General features: G+C 39.3%; 1 protein-coding gene across 1 annotated transcript in view; it reads left to right on the top strand.

Annotated features, from left to right (window-relative positions):
• Positions 1 to 20,261, top strand: part of MYO15A (myosin XVA) — a 1,299,796-nt gene that overhangs the window by 256,417 nt on the left and 1,023,118 nt on the right. The window contains exon 19 of the mRNA XM_044070057.1: positions 8,491 to 8,615. Within this exon, the coding sequence (XP_043925992.1) occupies positions 8,491 to 8,615 (125 nt within the window). The remainder of the gene's footprint in view (positions 1 to 8,490; positions 8,616 to 20,261) is intronic.

The raw sequence follows: 20,261 nt of genomic DNA, 5'->3' as shown, positions 1-20,261 counted from the left end.
TATTTTGAACAAAATATTCATATGAAGAATCAGCCATTGCACTCTCCTCTTCCTGTTTTGCAAACAAAACTATTTAGTTTCCATCTTCTTTATCTGACATCTGAGACATACAAAATGATGGAGTCTCAAGTTATATAAATAAATCCCCAGTTACAAAACAGATGCCAACTTCACCCCCTTTCACCCCCTAAAGGGCCCATTTCAATACCAAAAGATTGCCAAATTCCGGTAATAACGGCCACACAGGTAAAAACTGCACTCTCCAAAGCTAAGAAACAGTATCCATGAGACCAGACTACATCCCGGGCTGTGTACTACATGAACTACAAAATTAACTGGCACCTCACCTAAGTGTCATGTTTAATCATAGCCTCACCTCAGGCTTCATGCCCACTGACTGGTGCACAGTTACAGTTATCCCACTCCACAAGGGGGGATCCACCTTGGATCCTGATAACTACTGCCCCATCAGTCTGATGAGCCTGATCTGCAAGGCCATGGAACGTATTATCATGGAACTTATAAACAAATACATTGGCAATCTTCAAACACTGGACCCCACCCAGTTTGGGTTCGTGAAGAGTCGATCTTGTCTCCTGAACCTGAGTGACCAGAGCTGTGGAAGAGGGTATGGTGGTCCACACAGCCTATCTGGACCTCGCCAAGGCCTTCAACACCATCCCCCACTCTGGAATCATAGATAAACTTACTATGCTGGGCATTAATCCCTATGTCACACAATGGGTTGCCAACTGGATTACTGACAGAACCCACACTGTAAAGTAGCCGACTACAAATCCAGCTCCAGACAAGTGACAAGTGGAGTACCTCAGGGTTCAGTCCTGGGACCGCTCTTGTTTGGCATCTACTTCTCTGAAGTGCAGGCCAACACTAAGGGACTCTGGCTAACAAAGTTTGCAGATGACTGCAAACTGGGAGCCATTATTGAATCCCAAAATTATGTGGATATTCTACTAAAGGGCCTTACAGAAACAGATGCTTGGTGCCAGAGCCATGGACTCAAGCTCAATGCCAAGAAATGTATAGTTATCCCCTTTGGGAAAAAAAACATGTACCCATGAATTACCACATAGGTAGCAGTACACTAAACACCAAAAGTGTGATAAGAGACTTAGGGACACAGGTGGACAGTGGTCTCACTTTCGATAACCATGTTGCCACAACAGTCAGCAAATCCTTCTGTGTGGCACACCTCATCACTAAGGGCTTTTCATCCAGAAAAAAGGAGGTCATTGTCCCATTGTACTCATCCCTCATTAGACCTATTATAGAATACAACACCCCATTTGGTATGTACCTCTCAAGACATCCGCAACAACTGGAAAGGCCACAGAAATACCTCACTAAAAGAATCACAGGCCTAAAGCAGATGCCCTATGCTGACCGTCTAAAGAAACTCCAGCATATTGTCTACTCAGAGGTGATCTCTGCTTAACATACAAGGCCATGTCAAACCCAGAGCTGTTGGACATGCTGCACTTAAAGAAATCCCAATCCCTCAGAGCCACACGGACCAGGGATCTAAACCTTGTCATCACAATGAACAAAACATGCTGGAGAGATAGGTTCCTGACTCAGAGACTCCCCAGACTCTGGAATAGACTGCCCATACATGTCAAGCAGAGCACCTTTTTGACCCTCTTCAAAAGAAACCTTGACGATTGGATGGGAGATGGGAAATTCACCCCGGGGATCACGTCAGATCCAGACAGGGGTCCAGGGAAGTAAATATTGTGGGAAGAAACAGCCAGGGAATTGTTATGGCTAGGCTTGTATAGGCCCTAGGCCCAATGGCCTTGTACCAGCCTATGAAGCTGTGCTTATAATTGTTCATGGAAGCTGCTTTACAACAGGTTATTGTTGGAAGAAAATAATGGTAACCACCACCCTGTGTTATAGGCCGTGCTAGGGTTTGTGACACTTGGGTGCTTTTACTACATCATTTCAGAAAACTTCTGATGCTCAGATACATTCTTATTCTGATAATTTAAAATCTATGTCTTTGCAGAAATAAAAGCTGTGCTAAGCCTTTCCACCCTCAGCTTGCCTCTGATTTGAACCATCAGTTTTTACATTATATTTACCGCTCTGAATAGTTCACTGATCACTTCTGCTTACTTGCACAAAAATCCTTATTTTTTCCAGTTTGAAAGAAAAGGTTAATAGCTATCATAATTTGTACATTTTGTTTTAGTAATGTCACCCCCATTTAAATCTAATCATAAATGCCTTTTTGACAAACAAACATAGCCTAAAGATTTTGATTTTAAGTACGTTTTTTTCTTGGAGTAGTATACAATAATCATTATTGTAAGCATTGTGCTAAGGCTAGCAAGGGTACCAAAATAAAAATACAAATGGCTAAAAGCATTATAAGTGCATGCCAACTTAAACAATAAACTTAAAAACTAAGAAGCAATGACATATAAGAAAGAGGCAATGCCATAAGATCCTGAAATTCAAAAGTAAGGTACAGAAATGTCACAATGTTGAATCCATCAATCCTCAACCCCTTTTCCCATTTTGCACATGAGATCAGGCTGTCACTTCAACAGTGAAAATCATCTTGAGCCAAGGTTTACACCACCAGGTGGCTAGCCATGCCACTGTAGTGTATTGTTACCACTCACTTGCATACACATTCAGTTTGGAGTGCCCAATCCACCTACTGCATCTCTTTGGAATGTGGGAAGAAACTGGAGCACCAAGAGGAAACCCACATAACTACAGGGAGGACATGCAGACTCCGCACAGAAGGCACCACAGCTGAGAATCGAACCAGAAAACCCCTTTCTGTGAGGCGACAACGCTAACCACTGTATCACCAAACCACCCCAATGTTGAATTCGAAAAGAAAAACAAATATAAAAGGAAAATGTTCTCTGTTTCAACTCCACTATAGAGAGCAGTTGGCATAATGGTTAAGGTCTTCGTCTCCCATGCACAAGGTACAAGGTTCAATCCTGACCTCTGACCAATGCCTGTTTGCAGTTTGCATGTTCTTCCTGTATCTCTGTGGGGTTCCTCCCACTTCCTAAAAACATGCTGAGTGTTTCCATCTCAAATTCAACAGTGAATGGAGCTGTGGGCAGCAGCACAGACTCTTGTATGGTGCCCTATAGGGGGAAGAGTCATACAGACCAACCGTTTTGGGCATCTACTGTCGTGTGCAGTATGCTCAAGATAGGAGAACAGGGATCACAGACTGCACATTGTGTCAGGGCTAGCCACTCGATGGTATAATATATGGTTCTAGGTGATTTGGTCATGTTGACTAACGTCACCAAATGGGCATGGGTAGTTACCGGTGATAATTGGTTGAGATCCCAGCCTACTCTGCCCTACACCAGGGACCCATGCTAATGGTGGAGGGATGTATGTGCCCCTATTGGCCAGTGTGTGTCCAACATAAAGCCTAGCAGCCCTGGATCAATAAGCTATTGGCCAGCCAGTGTCCAGTTGCCCAGCCTGGGTTACCTGGGAAAGTTAGATGTAAAACCAATCCACCTGTTAAACATGAACTGAGAATTGCTACACTTAATGTAGGTTCACTGACAGGATGCAGCTTGGAAGTGAATGACATGATGATATGGAGGAGACTATACATCCTATGTATCCAAGAGACAAGATGGAAGGGCAGTGCAGCAAAGCCACTTGGCTTGAGATCCAGAGTCTACTATTCAGGAGGGGGACAGGCTAGAAATGGTGTGGGAATTGCGGTGAGAGAGAGAGGCTTCAGAAGGCAGCGAGTGATATCATCAGAATTAGTGACAGACTCATGGCAATTAGACTATGGTAATATTCATAATCTCGCCCTATGTCCCACAGCAGGGTTGTGATAGTGAGGAAAAGAGTGTATTCAGACAGCAGTTGCAGGCTCTACTAGATAAATCAGGACAGCATGAACTGGTGTTGATAATGAGTGACCTGAATGCACATATCGTGACAAACAGAACAGGATACAAGGACTGCCTGGGTCCACATGGGTGGGGTAACAGGAAAAAAGAAGGAGAGGTAATTCTAGACTTCTGTCTGGTAAATGGCTTGATAGTAGCCAACACGTGGTTCAGAAAGAGAGACAGTCACAAGATCACATACAAGAGTGGCCATCATTCAACTCAGGTAGACTTCCTGTTAGTAGGGAAAAGGCACTAGGGTAGAATTGATGATTGCAAAGTGGACCCCAGAGAAACAGTCAGCCCACAGCATAAACCACTGCTTGCCACAATCAGCTGCAAGCAGTGGTCAAAGAAGGCTCTAAGGTCAACAGAGACCAGGCTGAAGACCTGGAAGTTGATGGAAGAGCAAGTACAACAGTTTAAGGAATTACTCAGGGCTCTAGCACCCCAAGAAGAGAAGGAAATAGGTGGAGTTGAAGAAGAATGGCAGGGCCTCAAAACAGCAAGTATGAGGACTACAAAACTGATATGTGCCTGAGCCAGGTATGGAAATTAGGTACATAAAGAAAGCCGGTGGTGGAATGCAGAAGTCCAGGAAGTCATCAAAACAAAAAAGGAGTGCAGGAAAAACTTGGAGATAGAAAACACCGACCAGGCTAGGAGGGAATACTGGTTGTCTAACAAAGAAGCAATAGCAAAGAATAGGGCATCTGAGGCACTCTACCAACTACTGGAAAGTGACTCAGTAGGGGGCACAAAGAAACTATACCAGGTTAAAAGGCAAAGAAAAAAAGATAAAGAAGATAGTCAGACATGCTTCATAAGGGATGCCAGCAACAACCTGCTCACCAGTTCACAGGACATCAAAGGAGGATGGAACGAGTACTTCCCGCAGCTTCCGAATGAAGAAAACCCCATAGAAGCAGTACCACCCCAGAAACAGCCTACAATGAGTGAAGAAGAGTAGCCCACCCTAGAAGAAGTAAGGGCGGCACTGAGGAAAATGAAGTCAGGGAAAGCAGCAGGCTCAGATGAGGTCACAGCAGATATGATAAAGATGCTGGGTGAGTTAGGAGAGAAATGGTTCCTGAGGGTACTTGTGGCAGTGTGGAGAGGAAAACATATCCCAGATGAATGGAGAATAAGTATACTGGTGCCAGTGTACAAGATCAAAGGGGGACAGCCACAACTGTGGGGAGTACAGAGGCATCAAACTCCTGTCACATTGCATGAATGTTTTGGAGAGTGTGACTGATAAATGGATACAGAGAGTAGTAGAATGTAAGATGGGAGATGAATAGTTTGGATTCAGATCAGGATGCAGCACAACTGACCCAATATTGGAAGTGAGACAGATAGGTGAGAAGAAGATAGAGATGAGGAAAGAGTCCAACTGTGCATTCCTAGACTTGGAGAAAGCATATGACAAGGTCCCGAGAAAGCTGATCTGGGCAGTACTGCGGTGGTTCAAAGTCCCAGAGACATTAGTAGAATTAGTGCAGGCTATGTACAAGAACCCAATGACTCAAGTAAGAACAGTGTTTGGCCTCACAGAGGGGTTCCCCAGTGGGAGTGGGTGTACACCAGGGCTAAGCTCTGAGCCCACAGCTGTTCATATTGGTGAAGGACTATGTTAGCAAACAGGTTGGAGGGGACAGATCAACAAAGTTGCTGTATGCAGATGATGTGACATTACCGGCAGACTCTGAGCAACATCTCCAGCAAAGGATAGGGGAATGGAATGCAAAACTGAAGGCACATGGGATGAAACTAAGCACAGATAAAACAGTAGTAATGGCAACAGACTGGGGAAATCAGAAGAAGCTGAGAATTGAGATAGAAGGGAAGATAGTGGAACAGGTAAACAGCTTCAAGTATCCGGGAGGGGTGGTTGAGGAGAAGGGAAGTCTGAATGAACAGGTCAAAGCTAGAATCAGAGGGGCTGCAGCAACTGGCATAGAGGGTCAGGTGTAGTCTATGACAGAAGAATGCCAAAAAAGCTGAAAAGTAAGGTGTACAAGACAGTGGTGCAACCAGTACTACTGTATGGCACAGAAACCTGGGCAGTAACAGGTGATGGAAATGAAGCGCCTGAGAAGGGTGGTAAGATGCACACTGTGGGACAGACGAAGAAATGAGGACATAACAGCAGAAACCAAAGAAGCTCCAATTGCAGAAAAGATCAAAAAGAACAAATTATGGGGTTCAGACACGTGCAGAAAAGCAGAAGACAATCTGGTGAAGAAGATTTGGGACAGACAGGAAAAAGGTAAGAGGAAAAGAGAATGTCCAGCAAAGAGGTGGATGGATTGTGTGAAAGAATATCTGCAACAGTCACGCATGAGTGTCGGAGAAGGCATGAGTGTGGCACTGAATCGAGAGAGATGCTAACAGTTAACACAATTACCTGACCCCATGTAGAAAATAGGATAAAGGGGGCTGATGATGATGATGACAGAAAAGTTATGTAAAGTCAAAATAAATATGAAAAATAGTCTCATAAAAAACTATCCCTTTATTACTGGAGACAGAAAAGTAAAGTCTTCATCATATATGTTAAACAGGTTTTCCTTAAGTGATATATCACTGCATCTAAACATACGTAGTCTAGAAAATTTTGTAATAACAGTTTATCTAATGACAGTCCCCAGTATATACTATCAGTTGCAACTCTACAACAAGAGCTTGCATGCTAGGAGCTCACGACACACTTGCTCACTGCCACTTGCTCTAACTGGCAAGTGCTATAACTCTCACTACCTTAACTCTGGTGAATTACCTAGCCCTCTCACCACCCACCCTACTGAACTACATAGTCCCACCAGAACCCTAACTCTATCTCTAAAACTTCCATCTGGTCCCTAAGTCTAACCATAGCACTCTCCTCCCTAAACCTAATGTCCCCAGTTGCTCCCTAACCCTAAAACACCATTCCCTCTCCCAAAACTGAAAGTCCCCAATTGCTCCCTAACTGTAAAACTCTACTTTGACTACCTAGCCCTAAACTCCCCTCATGTTCTCTAAATCTGAAACTCCCCCCACTTCCTAAACTTAATTATCACAATCACTTTGTGACCTAAAACTCCCTTCCCAAACCCTAAAGTACGTAATAGCTCTCTAACCCTAAACCCCCCTCCTGCTCCCTAATCCATAAAATGTTCCCTTCCTAAACCTAAATCTCCCTCATAATCACTGCCTGACACCTTGGACTGCACAGTGTTAAAAACTGATCTGTGCTGAGCATGGTTTATTACCCCAGTAATTGGTTCACAGAAGACAGATAATACCTGGTGTCATGCCCTATTGAAGGTTGGCACCCATTAGGTGACTTTGCTTTGTAGAAGGATAAAGTTCTAACCGCAGACTAGATGGCCAGGTTTGATTAGTGGTCTAGGCATTTGACGAACCAACTAGAGATAGATGGAATTCAGCCACTGACTCTAGCTTATCCCTTCTTTAAAGATGGAGCTGATTAATTCTTACTTTACCAGCACCCTTTGCAAAATGGCCAGGATGTGCTATCAGTACAGATAGAGATTCAAGAGTATGAGCCCATATAAAGAGTGCCTGTACTCAGCAAAGAAGTAAAGATGTGTGGAAGTGCACATCTGCCCTGAGCTTGGCATAGTGGGCCTTGTACGGTGCTTGATGGTCATAATGGAGAGGGTTTTAGGCCTACCATACAAAATCCCAGCAATCATCAAGGATAATGCTGCACAAAGGTAGAGCCCTGACCACTGCCTTTCCCATCGAATGTGAGGTTTCTGCTTTGATTCCTCCCCCTCCCAAGGAATGCCCCCATTCAGAGATCAAAGCCATGTTTGTAGGCCACAGGGAGAGGAGAGGTTATTCGGTATTGCCGATGTCATAGTACAGCTGTGATTCAAAAATAAGGTTAAAAATTTCTAAAACACACTACATGGTTAATTGATGATCTGACCAACAGTGGCATAATGCCAGAGAGATGAATAATATTATTCTGTTATGAAATGTACCTCAATTGCCATGTTTACTGTGGTCATCTCAGTGCAGGATAAGGAAATGACCATCATTCAGTCTACTGCCAAGTTCACAATCCACCAGTCTCTCCTGCAGTGCCACATTCAGGGCAGAGATGTGACAGTCACATGACAAAAAAAACAATTTTTTTTCACTTACAGATTTTGGTCCCCTGTAACAATTAGATGACATAAGCCTGCTTCATATCATTGGCATTGCTAAGTTCCCTATAGCTGCTCCTCCTCATTTTATGTGAATTAATTTCTACGTGCATGTTTATATGTATTCAGTCAAAGCTTGAAGTACAGGCAGCCTTGACAGCACCAACGTGTAAGGTAAAACTTTATGTATCCTGTGGAGTCAAAATAAGATATGAAACATACAGGACTACAGTGACAAATAAGCAGACTGAATGAGAGTTCTCAACCCAGAAATTTGATGCTGTATCACAGAAGGTGCTTAGCCAAGTTCAGCTTCTCCTCAGTACTGCTAACTTATCAAAAGAATGATTTGATATAAAGTGTATTTCCTTTAATATGCACCAATCCCATTTCATGTGTCCTCTTCCTAGGAGCCTGGTTTGTTTGAGATGGAGGCAGTCAGCCTACAGCTCCGCTACCTGGGGATCATGGAGACAATACGTATTCGAAAGGAAGGATTTCCAGTTAGAATCCCATTCCAAAACTTTATCAACAGGTACGTTTATGAGACATCATCAGGTAAAGCAGAATAGAAAGCAGTATTATAATTCACAATAACAAGATAAAAAAGAACATTAAAATATCAAGAAAGAAAAAAGAAGACCAAGCTTTACACTAAGTAAATAAAACTCAAGTTTGCACAAACCACACATTGAACATTATAGCTTAAAGTTCTTATGAGTTTGTTTGTATCTTTTGGCTTTTCCCAGTTAGGGGTCGCCACAGCGGAACTCCGGTCCACTAATGACTGGTAGTTGATTTTTACGTGCCGAGTTACCAGCCCTGACGCACAACCTTCAACGAAGGTACGCCCATTCATGCATGTCTCCACACAGAAGATGCTCTAGCTGAGAATTGAACCGGACAGTATCTTACTGTGAGACGACAAAGCTACCGCAGCACCAGCACTCTTCTAAAGCTAAACACAGTACTTTAAGCACTACAGAAACAAAAATGACAGCATATACATACGCATTGAAACGAAGTAAAATAAAGCAAATTTACAGCTACAACTACAATCTAATATAATTCTAGGAAATACATTGAAAAAAACACAGCTGGAATGTACAAAATATAGAAGTTAGTCATCATCTTTATTAAAGTTACATAAGTATGTTTTTCTACAGTGCTCCAAGAGTTTTTTCCTATAGCAAGTATTTAAATTATTTATAAATATCTTGCAATAACAACTTTCAATTAGCTTAAGCAACTTTAAAAACCTCCTGTTTCCCTTGCTTTGATAAAAGGAGATCTTTGGAGAAATAGAGAGTTTTCATTTTTATTGTAAAGATCATAAAGTAAAGAATAAATTATTAAATTATTTTTGAAGAGAAGGGCAGTAATGTTTGCGAAGTAATGTGAAGGTAATTGAGGAGTTAATCAGGGTGCAGTGTGCTGTAACAGGAGTCCAAATTGCTTTCTTTTTTTTCAGCAATCGTTTTTATTTAGGTATTTGTGTTCATGCCAAAACATAAACCAAAAAAAAACGGTGGTAATTTAGTGCTCAAAACCACTAATAAACAATAAAGTCAGCACTAAAAGTTGCGAGTCCGAAATGCTCTTTTATTAACATAAAATTACATAAAAATTGAGCGCTTTCGTCAATAAAACCTTGACTTCATCAGAATCAACCAGAAAGCCACAAAACACCTTCTTAAATACTGTAAAATAACCAATAGGTTGCATAGTTACCTGTCAAGCAGTTAATAGATCAATTAAACAATAAAACTTTAAAGGAAAGGCTTTTCTAAAATATAACAGCAACGTTTAGAAAATGCAATAACAAGTTGTTAGGAAATCCCAAACCAATAGGGAAAATACTGTTGTCTAAAACACTTTTTTATATGTTAACATTTCTCAGTAGGTGGAAGTAATGCCACAATAAATATTATTTTAAAAAATACAAACTGTAGTGCATATAAAATTACTAAATAGCTTCTGCTTTTTCCTTTAAAACAGGATAAATGCTCAAATAGCCATTTAAACCAGGGGGAAGGTTGGCAGCTAGCCTAAGCTGCCACATAAGTTCTTTTTTACATAAAAAATTCTGCCAGTCCCCTCCTCTAACATCTTGCTTTACCCAGTAAATTATTGCAAATTTGTAACCTGTATGATTCTCACAAATAACACTGTGTTTATACAGTGCATTAGTTTCTCTTTTGTTTTTAATGTCATACAGGTGTTCATACATTCTAGTTTTTAAGGCTCTTTCGGTTTTCCCAATATAATATGAACTACATGTGTTGCACCTGGCTATATACACTAGCCTACTGGTACAACAGTTTCCTCCCCTAGGGTAAATAATACTTTTCATTAGGTTGTTCAAATGCATTACTGATTTGTGTAAAATATAACTACAGTATTTACATCTGCCACAAGGTCTAGTACCCATTACACCTTTATTTTTATTTTTGTGTGGGGGTACATTCTGTCCCTTCTCCAGAATTCTCTTAATGTTTAGTCCTATTTTGGTAGTAAAAAAAGGGTTCGTCTCCCACCACTTTAAATATCTCATTATCTGCTTTAAAAATGCTTCAGTTTTTCTGCAATACTTTTTTTATTTGTTGACATAAGGGGCTATACTGTACAATACAAGTTTGTTCATAGTTAATACTATTCGCTTTTCCAATTTCCCCCTCGTGTCTTGAAACATTTTTCTTGTTTTTATCTAAACCTTTACCAAGAAGGGGTGTATATTGTTTTCCCCACTCGTCTAGAACTTCAGTTAAAGTATCTTCTACCAAACTTGCAGGGTAGCCTCTTTCCAAAAACATTTTCTTGAAAAATGCAAATTCCATTATGATGTCTTGATACAAAGACGTCATCCTGGCTACCCTCACAGCTTGTCCCTTTATGATACTTTTCTTCTGAGATAAGGGGTGGTGACTGTTGTAATGCAAATAATTATTACAAAAAGTTTTTTTTCTGTAAATCCTAGATATAAAGTTCTCTTGACCTTTAATAATTTTAATATCCAAATAACTAATTTCGTGAAAGTCATGATGGAATGTAAACTTCAAAAATTCTGTGGTTTGATTCAAATACTGTATAAATGGTGGAATTTTAGCAACGTTTCCTTTCCATAAAATAAATATGTCATCCAAAAAATGACAGTAAAAGGATATGTTCTCATAGAATTTAGTTTTAAATAAATGCTGTCTTTCCCATCCCAGTAAAACTAATTGGAATAAGTAGGGGCACAAGCCGCTCCCATCGCTACACCTCTGACCTGTTGGTAAAATTCACCCTCAAAAAAGATGTAGTTGTTATCCAAAATAATTTCCATAATTTCGCTAAGCAATTTGACCTCGTCGTTGTCTAAATTAGACAAACTATACAGGGTTTCCTCAAAAAAGGACAATCCTTCCTGCTTTGGAATACAGGTAAAAAGGTCAACTACATCTATAGTCAAGAGGTGTAGGTCAGTATGCCACAAATGATCTTTAAGTTGCCCAAGGAAATCCCAAGAGTCTTTAACCAGGTGGGGACATAAATCAACAACATGCTTTATCCTCCTGTCCACATACACAGATAAATTGTGGGTCTTAGATCCAGCCGCGGCCACAATGGGCCTAAAACGAGGATTCTCAACACTTTTGTGTACTTTAGGTATCCCAAAGATGGCCGGAATTTTTGGATGCAATTGGTTAGAAAATCATATACTGTCTTGTCAATTCTTTGGTCCATCAAATATTCATACAAGAAGCTATCTATTCTTCTGTAGGCTATGTAAATCTCATTCCTAGAACACACTGAATAATAATTTTCATTAAACAAACTTTTCTGCATAGCATCGGTATAGTCAGTTCTGTTATATACTACAATTCCTCCACCCTTGTCAGGAACCATGACACGAATACTCCTGTCATTTCTCAGTTTGTCAAGTAGGGCCCTCTCTATTTTGTTAAGGTTGTAAAAGATTTTTTTATCCCTTCCCCAAATCTCGTAAATTTCATCCCTAATAACCTTCTCAAATGTACCAATAAGAGGATGGAGGGGTGGATTGAAGGTACTGCTTTTCTTAAAACCTGTCCTAACTGTATTGACAGGGTCCTTTTCATTCTTAATGTTTATTACTTTTAAGTTAAGCTTCCTTAGATATAATTGTAATTCCACAAAGGTGTTGGCTATGTCAGGTGTTCTAGTTGGAACAAATTTAAATCCTTTAGAGAATAAAGAAAAATATTCAGGTGTAATTTCTTGATCTGTGTAATTGAAAATATGAAAACCATTCATAGTATATTGAATTTTTGACAAGTTACTTTTAAAACTAGAAGCTAAAAAAGAATCTCCTACCATTTTGGAGGGTTTCTGTATTTGGTTGCTACCTTCTGGTAAGCAGAAAAATTTGTCTGTTTGCGATTGGCTATTCTCTTTGAGCGTCTGGGTATAGGAAAATCCTGGTAACCAACAGTCTCATGTTCTTCATCTTCTGAAACAAATTGTTCTTTGTCATTAATATCCTCAAAACCCCTAGGTTTAGATGTGAATTCACCAGATGAAACACTTATAAAACCCCCTACACTACTTGACTCATATCCCATTAATCTTTCTGTGGGGTAAACCCTCTTTTCTTCATATTGTTTCCTATCTCTGTTTAACTTTTTAGTTTTTTTATTAAAAACACTGTCAAATAGGGTGATCTTTTGTAAGGGTGTTTAAACCAGCCGTAGCAGTGGTTTGAAAGTTACTCGAATTTTTAATTTGATTAGTACATGTACAAACTGCACCCTTAACTGGAAAAGTATTGTAGACCCGAGCTTGTTTGTTACCATTTGTATAAATAATTTCAGACCCAACAGTACCTTTTTTAGCAGTTGCATTACTGTGCGGTTGATAAAAACCATCCGTACCATCACGGTCATGGTCAGAGTTGATTCCTGGGTCCAGGTCAACAACACAATTGGTTCTGGAGTTCGTTAATACAAACGGTGTATCAGCCTTGCTTCCATTGCTGCTAGAATGCACTGGGAAGCCGGAAGAAGGAGCTTCAACATCTGCCCGGTGTACCTGTGCAACCACAATACCTCCTCGTCGTTGTTTAAGGTCGACCACAACCAAATCTGAACTGTTAGCCTGTGGAACACACTCAGGTTGTGGTCGGTCTCCCTTAAGAGAACCAGTAATGGGAGAAGAACGTTGAAAAGTGTGATGTGGCTGAGAAAGCATATCCAAAAGGCGAGTGAGCTCGCCCTTAAGATCTGCAATGTCTTTCTTCACTGCCATAAGTTCTAAGTTAGGTCCAACATCAGGAACAGGTGAAAAATCAATGGAGCGGTCGGACTCCATAACAACCAAACCACCAAATAACAACTATAAACCAAAAAAAACGGTGGCAATTTAGTGCTCAAAACCACTAATAAACAATAAAGTCAGCACACTAAAGTCAAAATACTGTTGTCTAAAACACTTTTTTATATGTTTTATATATAAAAAAGTGTTTTAGACAACAGTATTTTCCCTATTGGTTTGGGATTTCCTAACAATTTGTTATTGCATTTTCTAAACGTTGCTGTTATATTTTAGAAAAGCCTATCCTTTAAAGTTTTATTGTTTAATTGATCTATTAACCTCTTGGCAGGTAACTATGCAACCTATTGGTTATTTTACAGTATTTAAGAAGGTGTTTTGTGGCTTTCTGGTTGATTCTGATAAAGTCAAGATTTTATTGACGAAAGCGCTCAATTTTTATGTAATTTTATGTTAATAAAAGAGCATTTCGGACTCGCAACTTTTAGTGCTGACTTTATTGTTTATTCATGCCAAAACATGTCAATAGCAATACAAAAGATGCATTCATACAGAAACTCACAATGTGATATGAACAAGTATATCTGATGTGGGGTATAAACATGGAAAGCTTATTACAAACAGTGATCCTAAACTACTTCTAACCACTAGAACTATTTACAATATATACAAACCAAAGACAGATGTTATTCAAAGTCCAGAACTTCTTAATCTGCGTTTGCTAATTTGTTATACAATTAACTAATGTGGGTTAAATGTCCTACATAAGCATGTTTAAGTAGAAATGCACAGAAATTGATTAAGGCTATATTTCAGTACTCATAAGTGCAGCATAACCAGAATTAATTGAATTATGAATGTGTAACTGTTAAAACTGAGTGTAAAAGCAGGTGTACTATCATGGGTGAATTTTCAAAATTGTGTTAAATTTTGAACAGCAAGATTTAATTGCATTATTATAAGGTTTTAGTAGGATTTTCATAGGTTTTACATGCTTGTAGGACATTTCTATGAAACATTTCCAATTTAAAGAATCAGAATGTGGCCAGTTTTGCACTATAAAAAGTTTATGAGGGAGAAGCAAGTGATAAGTTTGAATAGGGCTTTTCTCTGTATATTTGTCAAAGGAAGGTTTAATATTCCTAGTTTCCATTCAATACAGTTAATTCCCACAGTATTATTATTCTAGCGATTAGGAGAAGCCAGTTTTTTGTATTTGTGTAAAATGTCTGCTTTCCCTTCACCACAGTTAACACAACTGGTACAACAATTAGGAGTGAGTAAAGCTTTCTGAATGTATGTGAGGTACATATTATTTAGAATAATAAATTGGATACGCAATAGTTTTTTAATGGCAGAAATTTTTCACTATCATATTTGGATAGTTTAATCAGATTGTCCCAATCTATTATTGTTCTACAGTGAAGACTAGAATTATAAAAATATATAGGAATTTTTACCTTGTGATTTTATGCAAGTCTATAACCACTAGATATTATTTTGTCTCAATGATTCTAGACGTTTTTGTAAAAAAATAATGTTTAATATCATGAGTAAAAGAAAAATTAGATTTTACATAATATAAAATTTGATTATGGAGAGGGAGATATCCTTTTGGAAGATCTGCAGAATTTGATTTGAGGAGGACAAGGTCCCATACTGATTTTTGTGTAAGTTTATGGACATTGGAGGAAGATCAGTCATTTTACCTCCTATATTAGGGATGATGTGAATAGGTTGAATAATTAAATAGTTATTATCTAACTTTAGATAAACTGTAAGTTTGTGGAAGTCCTTTATCATGTCTTGGAAGAAACAGTGGATTTTTATGTTATGGATATTGTTTGTTTTAAAAAAAAATGAATTGAGAAATGTTAACTTCATATGATGATATTCATTTATGCCAAATTGTTATCCATGCTGGCATATTTAGTTCTTGAAAATGTACATACTTGATAGAAAGCTGTAATCTTTGTGCTTTAAGTATTAGATAATATAAGTACAAGTCTGGTAAATGTAATCCTTCTAATTACTTAGTATGGGCGAGTTTAGAGTATTTCATTCTAACTGACTTTGAAGACCAGATAAATGTTGATAGGGTCAACTCTGTTTTGGTTAATTTGTTATTGGGTATAAACAAATTCAGGGATCTCATTTGGAATAGCAGTTTTGGGAATCATAAGATCATAGGAAGTTACTAGGCTATTGGCCCTGAGGCCGTTATAAGCCCAGCCAAGAATTTAGCCCATGTTCCAACAAGCCAGCATCCTATGCCACTGTTCAGCAGGGACACAGGTGGAATCCCAAGGGTGTATTTTCTGTTTCCCATCCAGTTATCCAGGTTGCGCTTAAAATGGGTTAATGAGGTACTCTGCTTTATGTGGAGAGGGAGTGTATTCCACAAAAGAGGGAGTCTCTGGGACACAAATCTGTCCTGCCAACAAGTCCTATTGGTGCATCAGACCAGGTTGAGGACATGCATAAGGGTTACTCGAGTGGAGCTTGACTTGAGGATATGCAGCAGTCCCATCAAGGCTGCATCTGAGATTGCTTTGTATGCCAGACAGAGGTCACCTCTGAGGATTCTGTAGGAGACTGAGTAGAGGGACAGGGCTTTTAGCCTACCTGTGCAGGGTAGATGTTTGAGGCCCTGGATTTTCCGGATGTGGAACTTCTATGGTCTCTCCAGCTGCTGTATGTGCTTTGTGAGGTACATGCCAAAAGGGGCATTGTACTCAATAATGGGTCTTATAAGGGAAGAATGCAGGAATGTTATGACCACCTTGTCCCTGGATGAGATGCCCTTCCTAATGAAGTGGGCCATGTAGAAAGATTTCTGTAGAATGGAGGCAATATGGTGGTCAAAAGTCACTTTGCTATTAACCTGGGTGCCCAAGTTCCTCATGACTGATTGCATGCTTAGGACCTTATTATCAATGTGATAATCTGTGAGGATGTCACTCTCCCCAAAAGGGATGATGATGCATTTTTTGGCATTCAGTTTGAGGTCATGTTTCTGGCACCAGTCATTTGTTTGGGTGAGATCCTCTTGGAGGATGTCCACATCATTAGGGGAATTGATGACAGCACCCAGCTGGCAGTCATCTGCAAACTTGGTCAGCCATAGCCCACTAGATTTGGCCTGCACCTCTCAGAAGTATATCCCAAACAGCAGAGGCCCCAAAACCGATCCCAGGGGTACACCACTTGTTATGGGTCTACTACTTGATGTGGTTTCCCCTCTTTTGACTAGGTGGGTTCTATCAGTGAGCCAGTTTGTTACCCATCTGGTAACATATAGATTGATGCCTAATTGAGAGATTTTATCTATTATACCTGAGTGGGGCATAGTATCAAAGGCTTTGGCAAGGTAGGCAGTGTGTACCATCTTTCCCTCGTCTGTGGTCTTGGTGACTGTCTCAAAGAAGTCAACCAAATTTAACAGGTATGACCTCCCCTTGACAAAACCAAACTGTGTGGGATTAAGTGTCTGGAGGTTGCCAATGTCCTTGTTAATGGGGTCCATGATAATCTGCTCCATGGCCTTGCAGATTTGGCTAGTTAGGCTGATGGGTCTATAATTTCCTGGATCAGTGGACACTCCACCTTTGTGCAAAGGGCTGACAGTAGCTGTCCTCCACTTGGCTGGGGCAAAGCTGGTACTCAGGCTTTGTTTGAATAGGGTGCCTAATGTTGCTGCAAGTTCCTGCCTGAGTTCATGTAGGATGCAGCCTGGGATGTTATCAGGTCCCATGGAGGCTGTATTTTTTGCCTTAGTGAGGGCAGTGATGACTTGCTCCCTAGAGATGAGAGGAGGGGGGGCAGTTACTGGTGATGTCCTGTTTTACTGATGGGGGGAGGACAGAGGAGTGAAGTTTTCACTGAACCTCTCTGCCAGCAAGCTGTCTATAACTACAGCATTTGCGTATGTGGTGTCCTTGACCACCAGTTCTGAAAAGATCTGGGTGCTTCCCTTAAGATTGCAGATATGTGGATAAGGCCTTATGATTGTCTTTAGTAGATTTGTTCAGTTTGGACTCGAAGTTTGCTTTGGAGAATTTCACTAGTGCTCTTATTTGCTTGTTCAGGCTAAGGAAAGATTGCTTCCAATTAGATACCTGCTCCATCTTGGTCCTGGACAGCAATTTTTTCCTTTCCTTTTATTATAGAGTTTATTTATTGTAGATTTCCACCACACAGGTTTACTCTTCCTTGAAGAGGATGATTAAAGATATTCATTTTAGTAATGGCCACCTTCATTAAAAATCAAAATTTTATCTTAGACCACCTGTCTATATCTAATTGAATATGGGACCAGCAATTATTAAAATCTGATTGGCCTTTGAAAGGGACAGTATTCAGAATGCTACTCCTAAGTAAGTACTGGAGTACTTTATTTATAAACAATTTAAACAAGAAGGGTTAATGAAGTTATAGTTGTTTGAAAGAGGGAAAAGGTTTGTCTAAATTAATTCTGTAACCTGCAAATGATAAGAATGTTGTAATTGATTGCAGAATTTTGGGGAGATCCTTGTTCAGCAGATTTAGGTAGACCCACACAATGCTCCTAGCCAATATAATGTAAAACAAGTAACCAGAGGATAGGTTCCTAAAAGGAGCAGAAGAGAGAGAGAGAGAGAGAGAGTGAAACTGTTATAAAACAATTTAGCTTACTAAAAGTTAAATGCTTTTATCCCTCTCTTCAGGACTTCATCAGAAGTAAATCACAAATCATTAAGACTGCTATTTATAATGCAAGTTCATTCAAACCTGTTTAAAAACAACCAATCACTGTGTCTCCTTTAAATTACCACCCATTACATTATTTCATCCATGTTTAGGCAAATTAAATAAATATTTGCACTGTAAAAGCCCAACTGAACTGTTAAGTTACTATAAAATACCTATGTATATATAAAAACATTTCAAACGATACTAAAAAGATGCTAATAAAAGTTTAAGATTACAAAACACATTCAAAAACTTTTTAAAAATCTGTCAAGGTCACAACTTAACTGCCCTTAATTTTAATAAACTAGCTAATAAAGCAACTTCATTAGCCCTGGCTTTTCACTTGCTTCTAGCCTTACTTGCCACAGGAGCTCCCTATATTCAAATGTATGTTCCCAGGGACCACCTCTTGAGTTTCTTACCACCTGTTCCAAAATAAAAAAAAATAGAACTTTTTGTTTTCTTTACAAACAGCACTGTGCTATAGGGCATCTGTGTCCTTCTTATTTTAGATATCGTAATAATGCTCATAAATATGTCGATTGTGGGGGCATTCAGTCTTTCCAATATAAAATGAATAAGAAAAGTCACAGAATGGCAAATATACTACCCCTGGGGGTTTGGAATTAAATCTTTGATGGAATAGAAACATATATTTTAAACTTGGCAATTGAATAACTAATGCATTGATTGCATGCTCTGCATTTTCTAGTCCTTTTCTTCCAAAATGGACAACCTATAGCTTGATCTAATCCATCTGTTGCAATCTTTTCTTTTAGATTGTTATGTATTTTAAAGCCAAACAACGTCTTACCACCTAGATATTCTCTAATTGCAATATCTGCTTGAAACAAATTCCAATTCCCTTTAATACAATTCTTAATGGTATGGCTTTCAGAACCATATCTGAATAACATATTGTGCTCATAACTTAAACTGTGACCTCCCTCCTTCCTTGTTAGTGGTAAATTCTCATTTGCTATTCCCTGGTAGCCCTTTTCCTAATATCAGAGAAAACTTAACGCTTCTCTCCTTAAGAATTTCATTATGGATATCATTTAGCATTTGTTATGGATAACCTCTTAAAATAAGTATATGTTTTAATACTCCTAATTAATGGTTCAAGTCTTGATCATCAGAAACAATCCTGGCTAACCAAATCATTTGGCCCTAAACCAAACTTCACTTTTGCTTGAAAGGATGGCAACTTTTGAAATGTATTTATATTTTATTTATTTATTTGACATGTGTTAAGTGGGTTAGTCCAACTGAGCCAAAGACCTATTTTCAGTGGAGACCCAAGGAGAAAAGCTCCAATTATTTCACAATCTTGTAAAAATTAAAAACATAACAAAAATGAACAGTTGTACAGAAGACACAGCACGAGGAATATTAGCAACAATTAGCATCATTACATAATGTAGATGAGATAAAAATAAAAGTAACAATAAGATTACAAAATTGGTACAAGATAGGAGATGCACTTAATGTATTTGACAGGAAATGGTGCTGATACAATTATTATGTATTAAATTCAGGAATATATTTTGAATATAAAATCCAGAAAAAAATGATATAGAATTACAAGACAGTGAGAAGATGAGAAAGAAAGGGGGTGATATAGATTAGATGAGCAGAGAGTGAGTAAATGATAACGTTGTCATGTAGGGGTTAGACAAGGAAAGGACCAAGTCCTTAGTAGATAGTTTTTAAGTTCATGTTTAAACAGGTATTTTTGGAAGATCTGTCTTATATTAAGGGGAAGTGTGTACCAGGCATGGGCTGCCGAGTACTTACAGAGGGATTTTCCAATATTCTTGTAAGGTTTGTAGATATCAAGGAGGAGTTTGTCAGTTGTGCGAAGGAGCCAACGGGGTTTGTTCATAGGTTCATAGATAGGTACTAAGCTATCTGCCCGAAGGCATTTATAAGCCTAGCCGGAATGTGTTGGCTTTCACCGCCCCCTTAGATTAGTTCCCTGTGCCTCTGTCCAGCAGAGCCATTGAAGTGACCCCTGGGGTAAACTTTCTGTTTCCCATCCACTCGTCAAGGTTTCTCTTGAAGAGGGTTAGCGAGGAGATCTGCCTAATGTAGATTGGAATCTTGTTCCAGAGCATGGGAAGTCCCTGGGACAGGAATCTATCCCTCCAGCACTTCCTAT

The sequence above is a fragment of the Protopterus annectens genome, chromosome 1.part0 (genome assembly GCF_019279795.1).
Source record: "Protopterus annectens isolate FY-2018-M chromosome 1.part0, PAN1.0, whole genome shotgun sequence".
In the NCBI taxonomy this organism is placed as follows: domain Eukaryota; kingdom Metazoa; phylum Chordata; order Ceratodontiformes; family Protopteridae; genus Protopterus; species Protopterus annectens.
This window is presented reverse-complemented; position numbering and strand designations above follow the sequence as displayed.